General features: G+C 35.9%; 2 protein-coding genes across 6 annotated transcripts in view; both read left to right on the forward strand.

The window, feature by feature from the left end:
- The first annotated feature begins 669 nt into the window (after nucleotides 1-669).
- On the forward strand, nucleotides 670-2,224 carry LOC106142352 (uncharacterized). 2 transcript variants are annotated; one of them, XR_009657094.1, is made up of 3 exons: nucleotides 670-917; nucleotides 1,387-2,085; nucleotides 2,127-2,224. XR_009657094.1 is itself a non-coding variant. In XM_060946951.1 (2 exons), the coding sequence occupies exons 1-2, from the start codon at nucleotides 755-757 to the stop codon at nucleotides 1,854-1,856; spliced, it is 633 nt and encodes a 210-aa protein (XP_060802934.1). In that variant the 5' UTR covers nucleotides 670-754; the 3' UTR covers nucleotides 1,857-2,095. The 2 variants fall into 2 exon arrangements, 1 of the variants encoding a protein (XP_060802934.1); XM_060946951.1 differs by lacking the exon at nucleotides 2,127-2,224 and having other exon boundaries at nucleotides 1,387-2,095.
- A 9,423-nt stretch (nucleotides 2,225-11,647) lies between these two features.
- LOC106142355 (BAH and coiled-coil domain-containing protein 1) overlaps nucleotides 11,648-17,439 on the forward strand; it is a 99,526-nt gene continuing 93,734 nt past the window's right edge. For all 4 annotated transcript variants that reach the window (XM_060946975.1, XM_060946976.1, XM_060946977.1 and 1 more), the window contains exon 1: nucleotides 11,648-12,379. The gene's annotated coding sequence lies outside the window, so the exon portion shown is untranslated. The remainder of the gene's footprint in view (nucleotides 12,380-17,439) is intronic.

The following is a 17,439-nucleotide window of genomic DNA, read 5'->3' on the forward strand; positions in this document are numbered from 1 at the left end:
AATGGCTGTTTACGAATTGATATAAGTACATATAAAAAGGTAAGTTATTTATTATTCCATATAATATTTTTTTCCCTACCCCTTAGGGCTGAAGGCGGAGGGTGAAACTGGGAACACGCAAAGACGAGAGAGAGCGTTTCGTAGCTACGCGATAAAGGTATACCTATTATTATTAATCTTCAACTACTTAGTCCACTTCTATGAATAAATATATTCTTACCTATAATATTATCTCTACTTAAAATAAATATACGTAGGTAGTGTTTATATAGTTATTGAAATAATAATAAACATCTTGATACGATTAAGTTATTCATTATGCCATCTTCCCTTTACTTCCCATGGCTATACCTAAATTACTTTTATCATAGGTAGATACTTATATTTCCCAACAAATAGACTTTGATAAGTTAGTACCTATTTATAAGTTTGATTGAGTTTATAAAAGCCAATCACCTAAGGTGTTTAAAGGCAATCAGTAATTTCTTATTTTATTGTAGGTAGGTAAATATATTGCCAATTTTTGTCGTCGTCGTTGCCAAACGCGAGTCGCACGGAACGGCAACGCCGTGCGATGCGATTACAAAAACATTGTAGCCCCTCTTCCCCCACTACACCGCTCTATCGCTCGCTAGTCGCAGCGAGGAGCGACAAAGACATAACGTTCAGTCAGTGTGACGCAGCGATCTCGCATGTAGACACGACGCGAATCGACCACGTCCGTAGGTTTTACAACAATCACTTTCCATTCACGATGAAATCAACTATCTCAGATTCTGCGGCTTTCAAGTTGATAAAGTTAGTAAAATCTCGACCATATATTTGGAATATGAACTATGAAAAGTACAATGACAGATTTCACGTTGCTATTAGTTGGAAGGAGATACAAGAGGCGCTGAGTGATACTGGTCTTTCAGGTATGTGTGAAATAATTTTATACTGTTATGACAGATGGCGCTGTTTCTAATTTTAACTGATTCTTTGGCCACTAGGCTTGGAAGGGATTCTGTATCAATTTTGGATTGCAATAATGTTATCTGCTGTAATTTTGTTTATATATTTTCTAAACAAAATAACGGTGCCTAAAAATATCTTGAGGAAAGTTACCTATGTAACCATGATTTACCTAATACGGGTTAGGTTCCCTTACAAAGTCGAGTCGCTTTGTGTAAAAAATCCTGACTTACCCTACAGCAATATTACAACGCAGTCATAATAAATTTTAATTTGGCGAATTTGGCTATGCTTTGATATTATGTCAGATAATAATTCAGCATCTTAATAGAGAAAATAAAGATGATCGATTCATTTTACGTAAATAGATATAGTTCTTAACAATAGGCAGTAATAATAGGTCTAAAGTTAGTATTTCAATCATATTTCCAGAAGACGCGTTGCGCTTGAAATGGCGAAACTATCGGGACATCTTCAGACGGGAACTCAGAAAATACCCATGTCACAGCCCAGAAGATTACGGAGGCAAATGGCAATTCTTCAGAGCAATGTTCTTCTTGAAAACCGAGCTTTACGAAAAAGAGACCGAACAATACTTAGCCGAGAAAAACGAAGAAGATAAAAGTGATAATGAGGAACCACATTTTGTTGTTAAATTTGAGCCCCAAGAAGATGAAGCACCGCCAATTGATTTTGTAAGTACTACGTCAGACGACGACGAGAGGAGATCAAAAAGGCGGCGGGTGGACAAGAATGACTACGACCAAATGTTTCTGAAGTCTTTGGTGCCGTATTTCCGTCAGTTGGAACCCATGAGAAAATTGGCCGTGAGGACTAAATTGCAGAATTTATTGTTTGAGGAATTGAAGGAGCAAGCGGAGAGCAAAGAAGATGATTTTTAGTAATAACATAGGCGGTTTTTAAACTGATGTACAAATAGAACCAAATGTAGTTTCTATGAAAAGATTTCTCAAAGAATTTCGGTCATTGTTATAAATGTAAATAAAGTCCTCAAATGATCGAAATTAACAATCTAATAAAAAGTATAGAAGTAAGAAAATTTTAACGATAAGAAATACAAATTTTTGCAATCAAACCAAAATAGGTATTATCGCATATCTACCTAATTAGGTATAATATAGCTTGGAAATAAGCGTCACCTAACTAATTAGTTAGGTGACGCTTATTTCCAAGCTAATAAACTGTTTTGTTTTTAAGTAAATAATAATTGCAAAAACCAGTTTGGAAGTAGAATGCAAATTATTCAGAAATAAACAAATTATTATTAAAAATACTTTTTGTTGCATATACCATCTGTATTTTCGCTGAGTGATTAAAAAAATGGGACAGCAAGCAGATATTATAATTTATTATCTTGTTTTGTAACCGTGAGATAGATGGCGACACTGTTAAAGTGTTAGAGAGTAGAAACCGAGATTGGAGACACCCATTTATTTTTTTATAGTCTAACTAAAAGTACAACCTTCCCGGAAGTCTATTCACGGAGGCATAGGTACCGATCAATTTGAAATAAAAGAGATTTTCGGACGAAGAGTCTTTCTTACCTTCTACTTAGCCTAAGTTGTTAACGTTCGTAAAAAAGCGAGGCTGACTGACTCGAACCCACAGACAAAAAATAAATAGGTAGGTAGGGGTATCTAACCGCCTTTCAGATATTGAAGATGTGACAAGTATGAAGTATTATCATCATACTGACGTTAAAACCTACCTTTACCTTAGTTTATTTTTTAACCTCTTTCCAATATACCTACTTTTATAATCAAAATAACACATGACATCTGTCAAATAGATTTTTAGTCGATTCTATCCATCAATATTTCTAATAACATGTATTGCGAAAAATTTTCTTTAAAAAAAAAACTCAACACTTAACGCCCAACGCTAGATGTGCACAAACCGGCAACAGCGTGCGCCGCCGACGCCGCCGCTCCCAACGTACTTACCGCTCGCCTTACCGCCGCTTTCCTTTTCACCCGCTGTTGCTCCGCGACGCGAATTTGTATTCTATTTGGCGCGAAATAGGGATTGCGATTGTTTAAAAAAAAATCGAATCGTAAGCGGATTGTTTCGATTCGCAAAAAATCGTGTTGTAAAAGATCGTTTTCTAAAATTTTTTTTTTTCACGTTTGCGTTAATAATGTTAAGATAAATCCATTTTATGAAATCAAGAGCGATAATATAATAAAATAACTAAACTCTTACCAGTAAAATCAGTTTCTTTAGGAATTCGATAGTATTAAGAATCATTTTATTACCTTAACAAAGTGAGATCAGGTATGAAAGAAGGTATACATTTTCCAAATACATAAAAAAGTTAAAGCGCCCAATGTGCCATATCTAAACTTTAAAAAAAATCGAATGACAATTTTCAAGGGTGAAACATCGATTCCCTAGATCGATTCAATACTGCATATCGATTTAAAAATAGATTTTATTGGCATAAAAAATCGATTCTTCGACTAATCGGTCTCATATCGCATTCCTAGCGCGAATTCTGGGGCGGCGCTTTTCTTTAGACACTAATCCAATTCAAATGACATTTTAATAATGTATAATCGAAAAATGTACCTACGTAGAAGTATTGAGGTTGGTGTGTGAAGTAAAACAACATGATTGCTTGTGGAATCCTAAATGCAAAACTTACTTATAACTATAGTATCGTTGAGTTAGTATCTCGTATCACAAGACTCGAACTAACTTCGAGGCTAACTAAATCTGTGTTATTTGTCAAAAAAAAGTTACTAGCTCGGCGATAAAACAAGCCTGGACGAGCATAAGCAACAAGTTAGAAAAATCAGGTAATATCTACCTGTTATTTTTTATGAAAACTTTATTGCACAAAAAAATGTAGATACAAAGACGGACTTGATGCCGTTTGGCATTCTCTACGAGTCTGCCACATGACCAAACAGAAAATCTTTAAGTTAGTTGTTCGATAAAGTGCACATGCATACTACAAAATACATTCATTACAAACAAAATACATACAAAATACATTATAAATACATATACATACATACATATGGTCACGTCTATATCCCTTGCGGGGTAGACAGAGCCAACAGTCTTGAAAAGACTGAATGGCCACGTTCAGCTGTATGGCTTCATGATGGAATTGAGATTCAAATATGGCAGGTCGGTGGTCATTGTCAGTAAGGTGTTAAAACGCGTGATGCGCACAAAAGACACAGGTTCAAATCCCACTTTTGCCATGTAATTAATGTCTATTTTCGATGTTATGTACATTATTTTAAAAACTAAGCTCTCTCGGTGACGGAAATTATCGTGAGGAAACCTGCACATTCAGGCAATGACGATCAATCTAATACGGGTTAGGTTCCCCTGAAAAGGTTGCGGAGAAAATATGGTAGTGGCTTCGTGTAAAAACTTGACTCACCCATTCCAGGGTCAAAGGCATACCCCGGGCTCCTCTCCAGAGTGGTGTAACCGGGACTAAAACCAGGAGGAAGAAGATGTGTGGAGTGGAGACGAAGAGGGACATAGTTTGAAGAGTTTCTTATTTTACAACCCCTTTTCAAACTGACCTGCTTTTGGTGTGCCCAAGATTTAAGATAGACTTACTTTGTTATGAGAAACGACTTGAATTTCCAGGGTAGAAACAGCCATTCCGAACAGACGTCGCATACATACATAAAATCACGCCTCTATCCCGGAGGGGTAGGCAGAGACTACCTCTTTCCACTTGCCACGATCTCTGCATACTTCCTTCGCTTCATCCACATTCATAACTCTCTTCATGCAAGCTCGGCGGTTTCGGGTACTTTTGATCTGACCCTTTACCAGGACGTCCTTAATTTGATCAAGATACGTTCGTCTAGGTCTTCCCACTCCGACCTTTCCCTCCACAGACGTCGTATCTTCTAATTATCTACGAAGCATTCCTTCTGGAAGTGTATAGAACTAATGGTGATATGTTTGGTGTGGTGTGATGTGGTGATGATTTGTTTGTATGTGCCGTGTGGTAATGTCCCCTTTTGCGTCAAATAAGGATTTTACATTCCTCTTTCGTTTTATTTCTTTCAATCCTTGGCTTCCGTTGCGTTTATCCATTTCTCAGAAGTTCCGGATAAGAGGAAACCTGATAAACCTACATACGGGACCAATAATAGAAAAACTTTGTTTGTATAGTAGTATTCAATAACTAGCGATCCGCCCTGGCTAAGCTTGGGTAGCTAGCACCCAAGCTAAGCCGGGGCGGGTTTATAGATATAAACAGTCCTCAGAAACCCTCTTTCCAACATTTCAACATACATACATATGGTCACGTCTATATCCTTTGCGCAGAAGACAAAGCCAACAGTCTCGAAAAGACTGAAAGGCCACGTTCAGCTATTTGGCTTAATGATAGAATTGAGATTCAAATAGTGACAGGTTGCTAGCCCATCGCCTAAAAAAGAATCCCAAGTTTGTAAGCCTATCCCTTAGTCGCCTTTTACGACATCCATGGGAAAGAGATGGAGTGGTCCTATTCTTTTTTGTATTGGTGCCGGGAACCACACGCCAATTTTCCAAACAGGATCACAATCCGTTCACGTCTTTCCAAAATTGGCGCATAGGTATTAAGTAGGTAGTTCAAACAGATAGGGACAGATAGATTCCTACAGACAGAGGGATAGGGGGGACTTTATATTAACTACTTATGTAGTGACGATTAAGTAGAATACTTAAGATTAAAAAAGAAAACATTCTGTCCATTTTAACTACTCAACTGAAATGATTTTAATAAAACCTTTTTTTTGACAGCCTTTAAAATAAAGATAGTTCTCAGTTTGACCTGTATTTATGTATGTATGCATGCCTGCGATTATCACGCCTTTTGCTGAACCAATTTTGATGCGGTTATCAGGAAAGTGTTTGTTATACTTTGGAGAAGGTTTTAGAAATTTATCCGAATTCAAAAATTTAGGGTATAGAATGGTTCTGGGAGTTCTCTTTTTACAAAAGTTATTATTATACAGCTCCTGGCGTTACATCCTTACCGTTTCGGGGCCCGGAGGACGCCCTTTGACCATAATCTTGGATTGAGCAAGTCAAGGTTTAACACGAGACTCCCGTCTGTCTTCCGCAACCTTTGCAGGGGAACCTTTATATTTTCAGTTAACCACTGCACAGTTAGGCATTTTTATTCTTAAGAACATCGGACGCGTAATTCTGAATAAGTTGAGCACAGAATTGGCGCGTTCCACACTTTTAAAAGCGCGCGTAGACCGTAGTAGATGGTGCCGATGGCAGCTAGACTAGACGGATCGCGCCGTTGCCGTCCTGTGCAACCCAAACACACGCGGGACGACAACCGCGCGCTCGTTGCATCGATCCCTCCCTTCCCGCCGCGACAGGTTTCCGCGATAGAGAAGCGCTAAGTTTAATTACCGTAAATTACCGGTAATATTAACAAAAATTTCGGTTTTATAAATTATGTAAATTATAATTTACTTTTATTGACATATTATTTCTACTATGTAGCTTCAATTTTAACTTGTAACAAGTATTCACGTTAATTATTTTATAAGATTTTGCGACACAATCGATAGGTATGTATTACCCGATATAAATAACTAGAGGGCTTTTTAAAATATATTAACTTGCAAAACATGAGTAAATAAGGTCAATTTATAAGTATGAATACAAATTCATAATGTTTACCTCCTTCAATGTGAATGTTTTTACTGTAACCAACAAACTTAAATTTACAAGAAGCTCTCATAATTACTCACAAGCGAATTTATAAAAAAAAAAATTCTATAGCTAAACGTTGCAAAGCAATAGGTACTTGGAGGCTGCTATTGGATTGTTTCAATCAATTTGCAACGGTGCGCCCAACGAATCCACACAATGCAATCATAGTGGTGACTGTAATAGTTCGAAAGTTATCAAAAAAAAAAAAAAGACCTCGAACGAGTGCTGCGTATTTTTCAACATGGGGTATTTCCATAGACCCGTAGCAATTCCCGGACCCATTTCATCCCTTTGTGAACTCGTATTCTTTGATTTGTGTCTTTGTCATTTTAAATGGCCATCAATCCGTCACCCTTTGTACTACACAGCGGTCGACTTCCGTTCCTACTTTCTGTTTAGTCTCAAGACATGACTCATCTATTATATTGACTTTACCACAAAATAGCAACAACATAATTAATTTTGCGTAGGTATTTAATGTAAGTATTTATAAGAAAAGACCAAGCTGTGTTTAGGATAACCGCTTAGTCATTTTTCTTATAGTTAAATTATTGAACGCGGTTTGTACAATAAAGAACTTATACTTAATTATCAATTTTATAAAATACCTCCTTGTTAGAAATAGTAATTTTAAGATTTTTGAGTTGACGTGTGAGGTATTTAAATAGGTATTTTCAAAGTAAGGAACCTACTTACAACATGCAAAAGTAATGACTTATACAATTCAAAACAGATATTAGGTTTGTATTGTAAAGTTTAAGTTTACGCCAGAAATAATCATGAGGAACCGCGAATTATACATCGCGGTTCAAAAAAGATGTTCGTGTGATGAAATTTATTTTGCGAAAATCGATCGAAAAATTCTGAAATATCATTAAGTAGGTACTTATTGTATTTCGATTTGATTCGAATATTATAAAGCTGAAGAGTTTGTTTATTTGTTTGAACACACTAATCTCAGGAACTACTGGTTCGAATTGAAAAATTATTTTTGTGTTGAATAGACCATTTATCGAGGAGGGCTTTAGGCTATATAACAACATGCTGCAACTAAGCATTAGGAGCGAACAAATAATGGAAAATTAAAAAAAAAGGGGGAAATTATTCGTCCTTGATGATAACTATTCTATGCGGACGAAGTCGCGGGCACAGCTAGTAATTAATAAAAATACAATTACAATTTACAGTAAAGAACTTGAAAAAACAAGCTTAAATTTAAAATCTGACATTTAAACGGAATTTAACTATAATCATTGTTTACGAAACGTTCAGTTTATTTATATGTGCACACGTCATTTTTAACGTCGTCCGGTATAAGAAATTCTTAGAACAACCTGTTGACAAACCATTCTTCGGAACTAAGTAACCGGTTGTTTGGACTTGAATCGACTGTTAAATGTAGAATTAAGTGTCCTGCGATCGCTAATGCTGACACATTAATTCATAGAAATACATTTTAAATGATAATTATTTTTATATAAAAGCCAAATAGCTGAACGTGGCCTATCAGTCTGTACAAGACTGTTGACTCTCTCTACCCCGCAAGGGATATAGACGTGATTATATGTATATATGTATGTATTTGTAGATAACGGACAGACGTTTCCTCGCTCATTGGTGAAGTAAGTACAATCAAATATTACTTACAACAATTTAATTGTAAGCATTGGAAAAGTTGCATGATTCTAACCTGAAACAAGTTAATTTTGTAACTGTCTTGGTAATATTTTTATTTTCTTTTCAAAATACATATAATAAAACAGAAAAAAATAAAATTCTTAATTTTCTGTAAGTATATGACTTTTACTATCTCTGAATCTCAATAGAGGAAAAATATGTTATGTCTATGAATTGGACACTACCTAAAGGTGGGTAAAATGTCAGACATTCGATGCAAATTGATAATTTTGCATTTGTTAATAAATTAAGTAAGTTGTTTAAATTTTGGAAATTTGGTTAAGTTTTGCGCGAAATCCTGTTCAATAAAATAAAGAAATTCTTCCTTAAATTACTAACATTAATATAAAACATTTATTTTCGTTTAACTTTTCAACTATAGATAGTAGAATTTAAAGTTTTATCTTATTAACTTACTTGGATGACCAACAGCAAATGTTACAATCATAAGCTTATAAAATAAATAATTTTACATACAATACTTGCTGGCGAAGTGTTGAAAAAATCAATGACTATGATTTTATAAACAGCCTACTCACTAGAAAATGAATTCTACCTGTAATTTGTTGATACTACTGGAAGACTGATAGTAAAATTCTTCTTATTAAATTAAAACTATTAATTTTTAATTTAAATAGGTACTTAGTAGTTACATACATACATATGGTCACGTCTATATCCCTTGTGGGGTTGACAGAGCCATCAGGCTTGAAAAGACTGAATGGCCACGTTCAGCTATTTGGCTTAATTATAGAATTAGATTCAAATAGTGATAGGTTGCTAGCCCATCGCCTAAAAAAGAATCCCAAGTTTGTAAGCCTATCCCTTAGTCGCCTTTTACGACATCCATGGGAAAGAGATGGATTTGTCCTATTCTTTTTTATATTGGTGCCGGGAACCACACGGTACCTTAGTAGTTAATACTTAAAAAATAAGGTTTTGTGAAAGCTGATGACAAAACCTCATACCTACCTTACTAACTTTTTTATCTTTCCATTGATAACAATACGAGGAACTGCTGAAAACTATAGGTCTCCCTCACACGAACGGCACACAAAACTCGCAGCGTAACTTGATATAGCAATAAATAAAATATATGCAGCTGTCTCTCTCCATCTAACGTAAAGGACATAGGATTTCTCCCTCGAATCCGAGTTTGTCCGAACTCATGGAACGTCGTTTATCGCTGTTCGAATACTTTAGAAGTTCCCGTCTAACCTTGAATGTTGAATTCCACTCAGGTTGCGTCTGGACACAAAACTGATCAAACTTGCGATATGCTTCCTAAAAACTTCATTTACTTTCAAAATGTCTCACGTCCTAGTCTGAGCATCATTATAATATTAATACTTACTTTTTTTTTCCAATGTAAAACATAAGTTTAAATATCTTTAGAAAATACATTATAGTTATTATACTTACTTACTTACATATTACGTTATTAGCTACTATTGTCTCTGATAACGCCCCAAATATCAAAGCTTCCGATATCAGATCACTCAACTACATATTCAGTTCTAGGAAACCTTCATTATTATTTCCGTTAGGCATATAAATATTATGTTTAGTGAATATTGCGTGTTGAATAAATTTATACTCATGCCTTTTTATACCGTCATCTGTTGAACTTGTAATAAGTAATCGTACACATATAAATATTATCATGTTTTATTGATGAATAATGATTTTGTTATAAGTAACAAATGGTTTTGATGCATTGTTTAAATACACATCCACACTAATAAACTCAAAAAGTACAAAACTGATTTTCACGAAATGTAAGTACGATCTTTTTTGGCATTTCCCACAGGAGCAAAAGCTAGTGATTAATATAATGATAAATAGGTAAGTAGGTACTTTCATCGAATACCGTTTAGTAAGCGGTTTCGGCTTACTTAAGTATTTAAATAAAGTAAGTGCATTCAGTCAGTATTTGTTCCCCTTTGCCTCGGTACTCGTACTCATTCAATGCAGACAATGTTATAACGAAGAGAGTAACAAAAGTGGATGAAGCGAAAGACGCAGGAAACTTGACATGTGGAAAGATGAAATCTGTCCCTAGCTTTTCGGGGACAGAGGTGTGATTTTATACTTATGTATGTAAATACGCATGAATGTTATATTAAAATTACTAACAATAAGACTGCACCGAATTAACTTGTAATTAATTAACATCCATACAAATATATAGTCACGGCTATATTCCTTGCAGGGTAGACAGAGCTAACAGTCTTGAAAAAACTGAAAGGCCATGTGCGTCAAGCGGTATAGCTTTATGATGGAATTGAGATTCAAATAAGTAATGACAGGTTGCTAGCCCATCGCCAACAAGAGGAATCCCAAGTTCATCTTCCTCCTGGCTTTAGTCCCGGTTGCATCCTCATGACTCTGAAGTGAAGCCCGTGGTATGCCTTTAAACATGGAACCTGGATTGGGTGAGTCAGGTTTTTACAGAAAGCGACTCCTATCTGACCTCCGGAACCTTTGCAGGTAAACTTAACACGTATTGGATCGTATAGACGTGATACAAAATAAAATACATTCTTGTGTGTTCGGGATTTTTCTTAAGGGTTGGCCAAGCAACTTGTCACTACGTAGGTACCTACTTACTCGTATTAGAATCAGGATACCTATTATCATTTGGCTATCGAGCTGAACGTAGCCTTCAGGTCTTTTGGTTCTGTCTACCTAGTAAAGGATAGAGATATGATATTTATATGTAGGTATGTTTGTAATAATTCACAGAGGCTTTATAAAACATGAAGTAAGTACCTAGGTTTAAAATGCAAAAAAGTAACATTAGTAAGCAGAGATTTATTAACTTAACGTGGTTGTGTCGTGACTCTCCTTACTCCACGGTTAATGGTTATAATATGGTGACAGGTTTTGCGAAGGTATCTTCTATCTGCCTGATAGGGAAGTATTAGGTACATTAATCAATAAGAAAAAAATTTAATTTCAGAACAAAATCTTTTAGACCGACAAAATGAAAAAAAATTACAACCATTCTAAATAGTCCGGGCATTGATTGTGTTTCTAAGTTAATCAGAAATTCAAGCCAAATTAAGCTAAAAATAAAAAATGTCCAAACTCGTGAAACCTTACACTTAGTTTAGAAAGACCGTTGCCTGGTTCGAAGAATGGCGGAATCCTTACAATGCAGGTTGTATACAAAACTTGTTTGACCAGAATTGAGAAAAAAAGTGGCGGGCAAGTTCGCCTTCAATAGCATTCCGTTCCGTGCTCGTCGGGCCCGCCCGCGCTCCGCCCCCCGGCTCCCGCGCGCCCCGCTCCGGCCGCCAGTCCGCGACCGAGCGCGACCGCGTGTGTCTGTCTTCTCTTCGTACAAGCATAATGCGCTCACAGAAGAACCAAAATCATAAACAAAACGGAATTTCCAGCAAAAATATTTAATATTACATCCACAATGTAAACTTATACCTACTCCGTTATTGCAAATACAACAGACATTTTAATGTTATAAAATTAAAGTGATATTGTACACATTTGTTTGCATTTCAAGTAATGAGAAGATTCATTAGAGGATAGTCAAACCGGTAATCTGTGTTGTGATAAGTTGTGCGGTGAGCAAATACGGTTGTCCTGTTACCGGTTGTTATCGATTTTTCGGCGTCACTACTCCCGAACAGCTGTTTTGGGGATGCGGAAGCAGATCATCGTGTGCAGTCATTTTGTTTATTTCAATTTGTTTTTGACAAAATTATCATACTTTTACAGCAGATATGCGATGTAGTAGAACACGATAAGTGAATTTTTGTAAATACAAAAATAATGCTGGAAATAGTTTCAAACAATAAGGAATAAAATTGAGAATTCTCTGGAGTGATGCAAATTGTGTAGTGAAGTGATTAGAATCTGTGCTCTATCCGGTGTTTGATTTTGGAAATGTTTTAAGGAGTGTGTACACTCAAGAGAAAGATAGCAAGTGTCAGTGTTCAAAATTGAGTGTCCAGCTGTGCGCTACGTTTTGGATTTTCATTATTATCGTGGATTGAGACGTGAAAACAAGGTAAAATCGTATTTTATTTTACTTTTAGTAATATAAGTAAGCGTTGGTTGCATGTCTGGGCGCACCGCGCGCGTTCCCACTAGATTCGTTGTAGGCCTAACCGTGCACCGCCGACCTTCTTCAATGATGTTTTTCGAGAACTTATTAGAATGTTTATAATAAGGTATTTAGTGCATAGTTTAAATTTTTACCCATTTACAATAGTTCCTTTATCGATTTAACAGAATCAAATATAGTTTTGTAAACTTGCCGTAGGCGTGTCGGACGAATGGCTTAAAACTTACTATTTCTCAGGCCCAATAAGAACTAAATCTAATAATTGAAACTATATGACATCATAATAACAATACTTATTTATATCTAATCTGCAATATCCGGAATTAAGTATGTTAAATTCCTCAATAGTTTAGACGCGTCACTATTCTCTAAAAATGAACTAGATGGTACCTACCTACTTTCTAGTTCATTTTTTTTCATGATACGAGAAACAAGAATTTAATGCCTATTTTGTAAGAAGAAAGTCCATCTTATAAGGCCTATTTATGTGTGCTCTGAAATTTACAACTTACTTTTGCAAACTAACAAGGTAAGCTTAGTTTTGTACCTACCTAGGTACGTTGATTTTGCGTTATTGGTTTAAAAACTAAAAATACCTACCTACGTAGGAAACTTTTGTCTTCTTAAATTTAAGAAATCTCACTTGGATGGAGTAACTTGGACAATAAGTCATAGTCGGTTAGAGAAAGATGGGTAACTACATGAAGGGGAAAAAGGAAAAGATAGGGCCATTTTTTAACTACAAATAAAATAGTAAATGTAAAATAATATGGCGAATTTTTAAAACAATAGTGTTAAGGAAGATTAAAACAAAGAGAGAAAGGTAAGGAATCATAAATTTACCGTTCCATTACCGCCATGATATACCTGTAAATTGTCCTGTAGGTAGGTAGCTAAAGTAATTAATTCAAAATACTTTTAGAAATTCATCACTTGTCCAGGCTAACGAAAACTTTTTATATCCTATATCATTATCGGTCATAGCGGTGTTTGTTCCTAAACAAAAACTTCCAACACATAGAACATATAATTCCTACATTAAATATATGTCAAATGATTTTAAGATATAGCGTTGCATTATACTATTTATAAATAATACAGGTATTAAATGCGCACGCTACGTAGGTACCTTAATCTCGGATGTCAATGATCTGCTAATTGTAGCATGATTCGAAACATCCAAGATAAAATAAAGGTATGTTACGTGGCGCGTTTATTACCTGTTATTTATAACTATTATGTCAAATGTTCTGTGGAAGGATGTATCCTTCCCTATCCATCCCTCGGGGAAAGCGTGTGTAAGTACCTATTGTATAGGTTTTATATAGAGTGTTCCATACATCTTAAAATTCAACAATATCGTGCTTACACGATACCTCATTTGAACAATTATTACTAGCATGCAGGGGAAATATAGATGATCCTGGGGAAAGTAAGCAGAATCCTTGAACAGTTACGAAAGGTAATATACTACCTGACCTAACACTTACATGTTTAATGACATGTTTTTATAAAAATAAATGTAGGTACCTACCTAGATAAAACTCTTGCTATTTAAAACAAAGTGGGTAACAAAAAAATTTTATAATTACCTACAAAATTTTAAGAATTAGTTAATTCCAGTAATTGGATAAATTTCGGCAAATTTTGCACATTCGCGACATAATCGTATGATGAGATGGGTTGGTGCAACATTTAATATACTCATAAGTATCTATGTACCAGAAATGTACAAGAAAAGTTATGTGACTTTACCTTTATTGTAGTAACTTTAGGCTGATGACTATTATGATTTCATCTCGGTATACATATAGGTAGAGGAAAAAACTTTATAATAGATGTGCTTCGGAAATAGGTACCTTTAACAAAAGGTAACCTTAGCTCAGCCAAATAAGCTATGCCAAAAAAGAAAGCGAGCATAGGTCTAGTCAAGTACAGTCTCCTGCAGAAGTCCATCTATCTTATTAGGCATATCTACGTGTTTTGTTTATCAAAATCGTTTTTTGTCTAAATAAAAATAGATAATACCACTTTTAAATTAGCTGGGAGCCCTATATTTAACTTTCTCTGCGAGGTCCAAGGTTCCACTAATTGTCTATTAGTTACTTAAAGACATTTTTATACATACATACATATGATCACGTCTATATCCCTTGTGGGGATGACAGAGCCAACAGTATCTGATAGGCAACGTTTGGCTTAATGGTAGAATTGAGATTCAAATAGTGACAGGTGACAGGTCGCTAGCCTGTCGCCTAAAAGAAGAATCTCAAGTTTATAAGCCTATCCCTTAGTCGCCTTTTACGACATCCGTGGGAAAGAGATGGAGTAGTCCTATTATTTTTTTTTTAATTTACACTATATCTTTAGAAGTCTCTTACTGATTTTAAACTTGCGCGTTGCATAATATTTATAAATAATACATGTATTAAACGCGCACGTAAAGTACCTTTATTTAATCTAGCACGTTTCACATCATGTTATAATGATCCGTGTTCACCGAGAGAGTGAAAACCAGCACAAATGTATGCAGCAGTAGGTATGCACGGCAGAATGTTCTTCTACCGTCAAATTGTAAAAGGTGCGTTACGTGCGCGTTTTACAGTCTGATTCTAAAATCACAATTGCTAACACCACTTCTATGGTCTTATATTATTCAGAAATCTATACTATATTATAAAAAAGAATACGACCACTTCATCTCTTTCCCACGAATGTCGTAAAAGGCGACTAAGGGATAGGCTTATAAACTTAGGATTCCTCTTTTAGGCGATGGGCTAGCAACCTGTCACTATTTGAATCTCAATAATATCACTAAGCCAAACAGCTGAGCGTACCTATCAGTCTTTTCAAGACTGGTGGCTCTGTCAACCCCGCTAGGGATATAGACGTGATCATATGTATGTATGTATCTATACTGGATACTGATTTCTCGTTTTAACTAACCTCAATGGTTGGGCCCATTGTAATTTTAACCGGTTTTTAATTTACACCAGCGTTCAACCATCAATTTAACTGCAGCCTATTCCTGGAAGACCGTAAACAGTCTGCCCTCGTCTGGCGATGTCATTAACCATGGTGTGGTTTGTGTAGTATTGATTCAAAAACAAAAAAAAAACATTCAAATTCAAAATTTTTATTAATTATTATATAGGATACTTCATACCTATCGCTTAATAATTGTCAAAATGTATGGTTTAACGACATTGGTTGACGTCAAATAAATTACTTAAAACTAAGTTTACTGCCGCTTCCAAGGCGTCAGTGCAGAAGAAGCGGTAACAAACTGCACTGCAGTATTTTCTTCAACAACGTCAACTTCACAATTATCCAAACTTAGAATAGAATGTGGACGAGAGAATACATTGTTGATGGAATGATCACTAAGCCATGAAGTTGAAGATATTATATTTCCCTACTAGATGTGGATTAATCAACTTGGGATTCTTCTTGTAGGCGATGAGCTAGCAACCTGTCACTATTTGCATCTCAATTCTATTATTTAGCCACACAGATGAATGTGGCCTTGTTGAGACTGTTGTTTCTATCTACCCCGAAAGGGATAAAGACGCGATTAAGTGTGTATATGTTGAACACGCTTCTATGCTGGTCTGGGAGAAAAACGTAGAATGTTCCAGTTCTTTTTTATTCCGCACATACGTACCTACCGTAAAAGCCGATCATGTATACTTATGGGCGAAAATTTAAGAATTACAATGGTTCTCCCATTGTTACTTTAAGGCTCAATAAAGTTTTAAATAAATAATTGTAATAGGCGGTTAGCAATATCGATAAGAGGTGCAAATGAAGCTCATGAAGAAGAAGAATTCATGGTAATGCTTGTTGAAACTTTACCATGAATGTAATAGAATTTGTGGGCTAGATAGAGACTACTCGTCGAGTCAAATTTGCTGTTTGAATAAAGAAGGGAAAGAGACCAAAAATTCTCATTCCATCGAGGAATTACTAAAACTCGATTCACTTTCACACATTCACAGACCAACTTCACTTTGAAAAGAAGTCTCTTTTCTACAGTTTGTAAGCTGATTACTGCCAGTTTTAGTCTATTTTAGGGCTGGCAACACTATTCGTGCAAGCGGGCTGACGACAAAACGAAATTATACTTGTACAACTTTTGCCTTGCAATTCACCGTCTCGTTTGCTCATGTGATTTATTGTTTGAAAATACTGTTGATTTTGTAGTTGTAGTAAAGGAAGCAACACAACTTCATCCCTCACGAGGTAGACAGAGCCAAAAGTCACGTTCCACGTTGTCTAAGCGTGGCTTGAAAACCCTATCGCCTAAAGGCTAATCCCATCGTGATATGACGATGGGCTATTAAACCTATGAATAATTCTATCACATTAAACGCTGCTATTGAATATTGTGTCTATGGCTCTATGTACACCGTCAGGCGTAAAGACGTAATTTGTTTTCGTAATTTCCATTTCTTCTCTTAACAGTGTCAGCTACCGTTGCGAATCCAAAACATGTTCACGTGGTCCAATCACGACACGACGCGTGAAATTGCTTATACCCGGTAGTTTGCCCACTAAAACAATTAGGAACGTATCTCCGAAACACCAATATTCGCTCCAAGACTTATCCACCATCGCCCGAGGCGCACATCGGCCTCCAGCCAAGTGAAATGCACAAAATACATTCGAGTTTTATCTCGTTATATTCAAACCATTCGAAAAACAACCTTAGAGTGCGAGTTTTAAAGTCTAAAACGCGCTGACGGTACAAAATTATTCCGCCGATGACGTGTTTCTGGTGTATGCTGCGCAAGCGATTTTGGACCTTCAAATTTGGAAGCAGAATTTGTATTTCGATCTGTCGGTTTGAAATAAGGGTCGCCTGCAACGGTTTTGAGAGTTTAGATCGTATTTTTTTGACGAGAAGGTGGGTTTTGGGTTGAAGAAGAGTGTTACAAGATTTTTTATGGTGGTCGGTTGGCAATCAGCTGTTTCGGCACGCGCATTCGGCCCCCTGGGAGAGG

This window comes from Amyelois transitella, chromosome 12 (genome assembly GCF_032362555.1).
Source record: "Amyelois transitella isolate CPQ chromosome 12, ilAmyTran1.1, whole genome shotgun sequence".
In the NCBI taxonomy this organism is placed as follows: Eukaryota; Metazoa; Arthropoda; class Insecta; order Lepidoptera; family Pyralidae; genus Amyelois; species Amyelois transitella.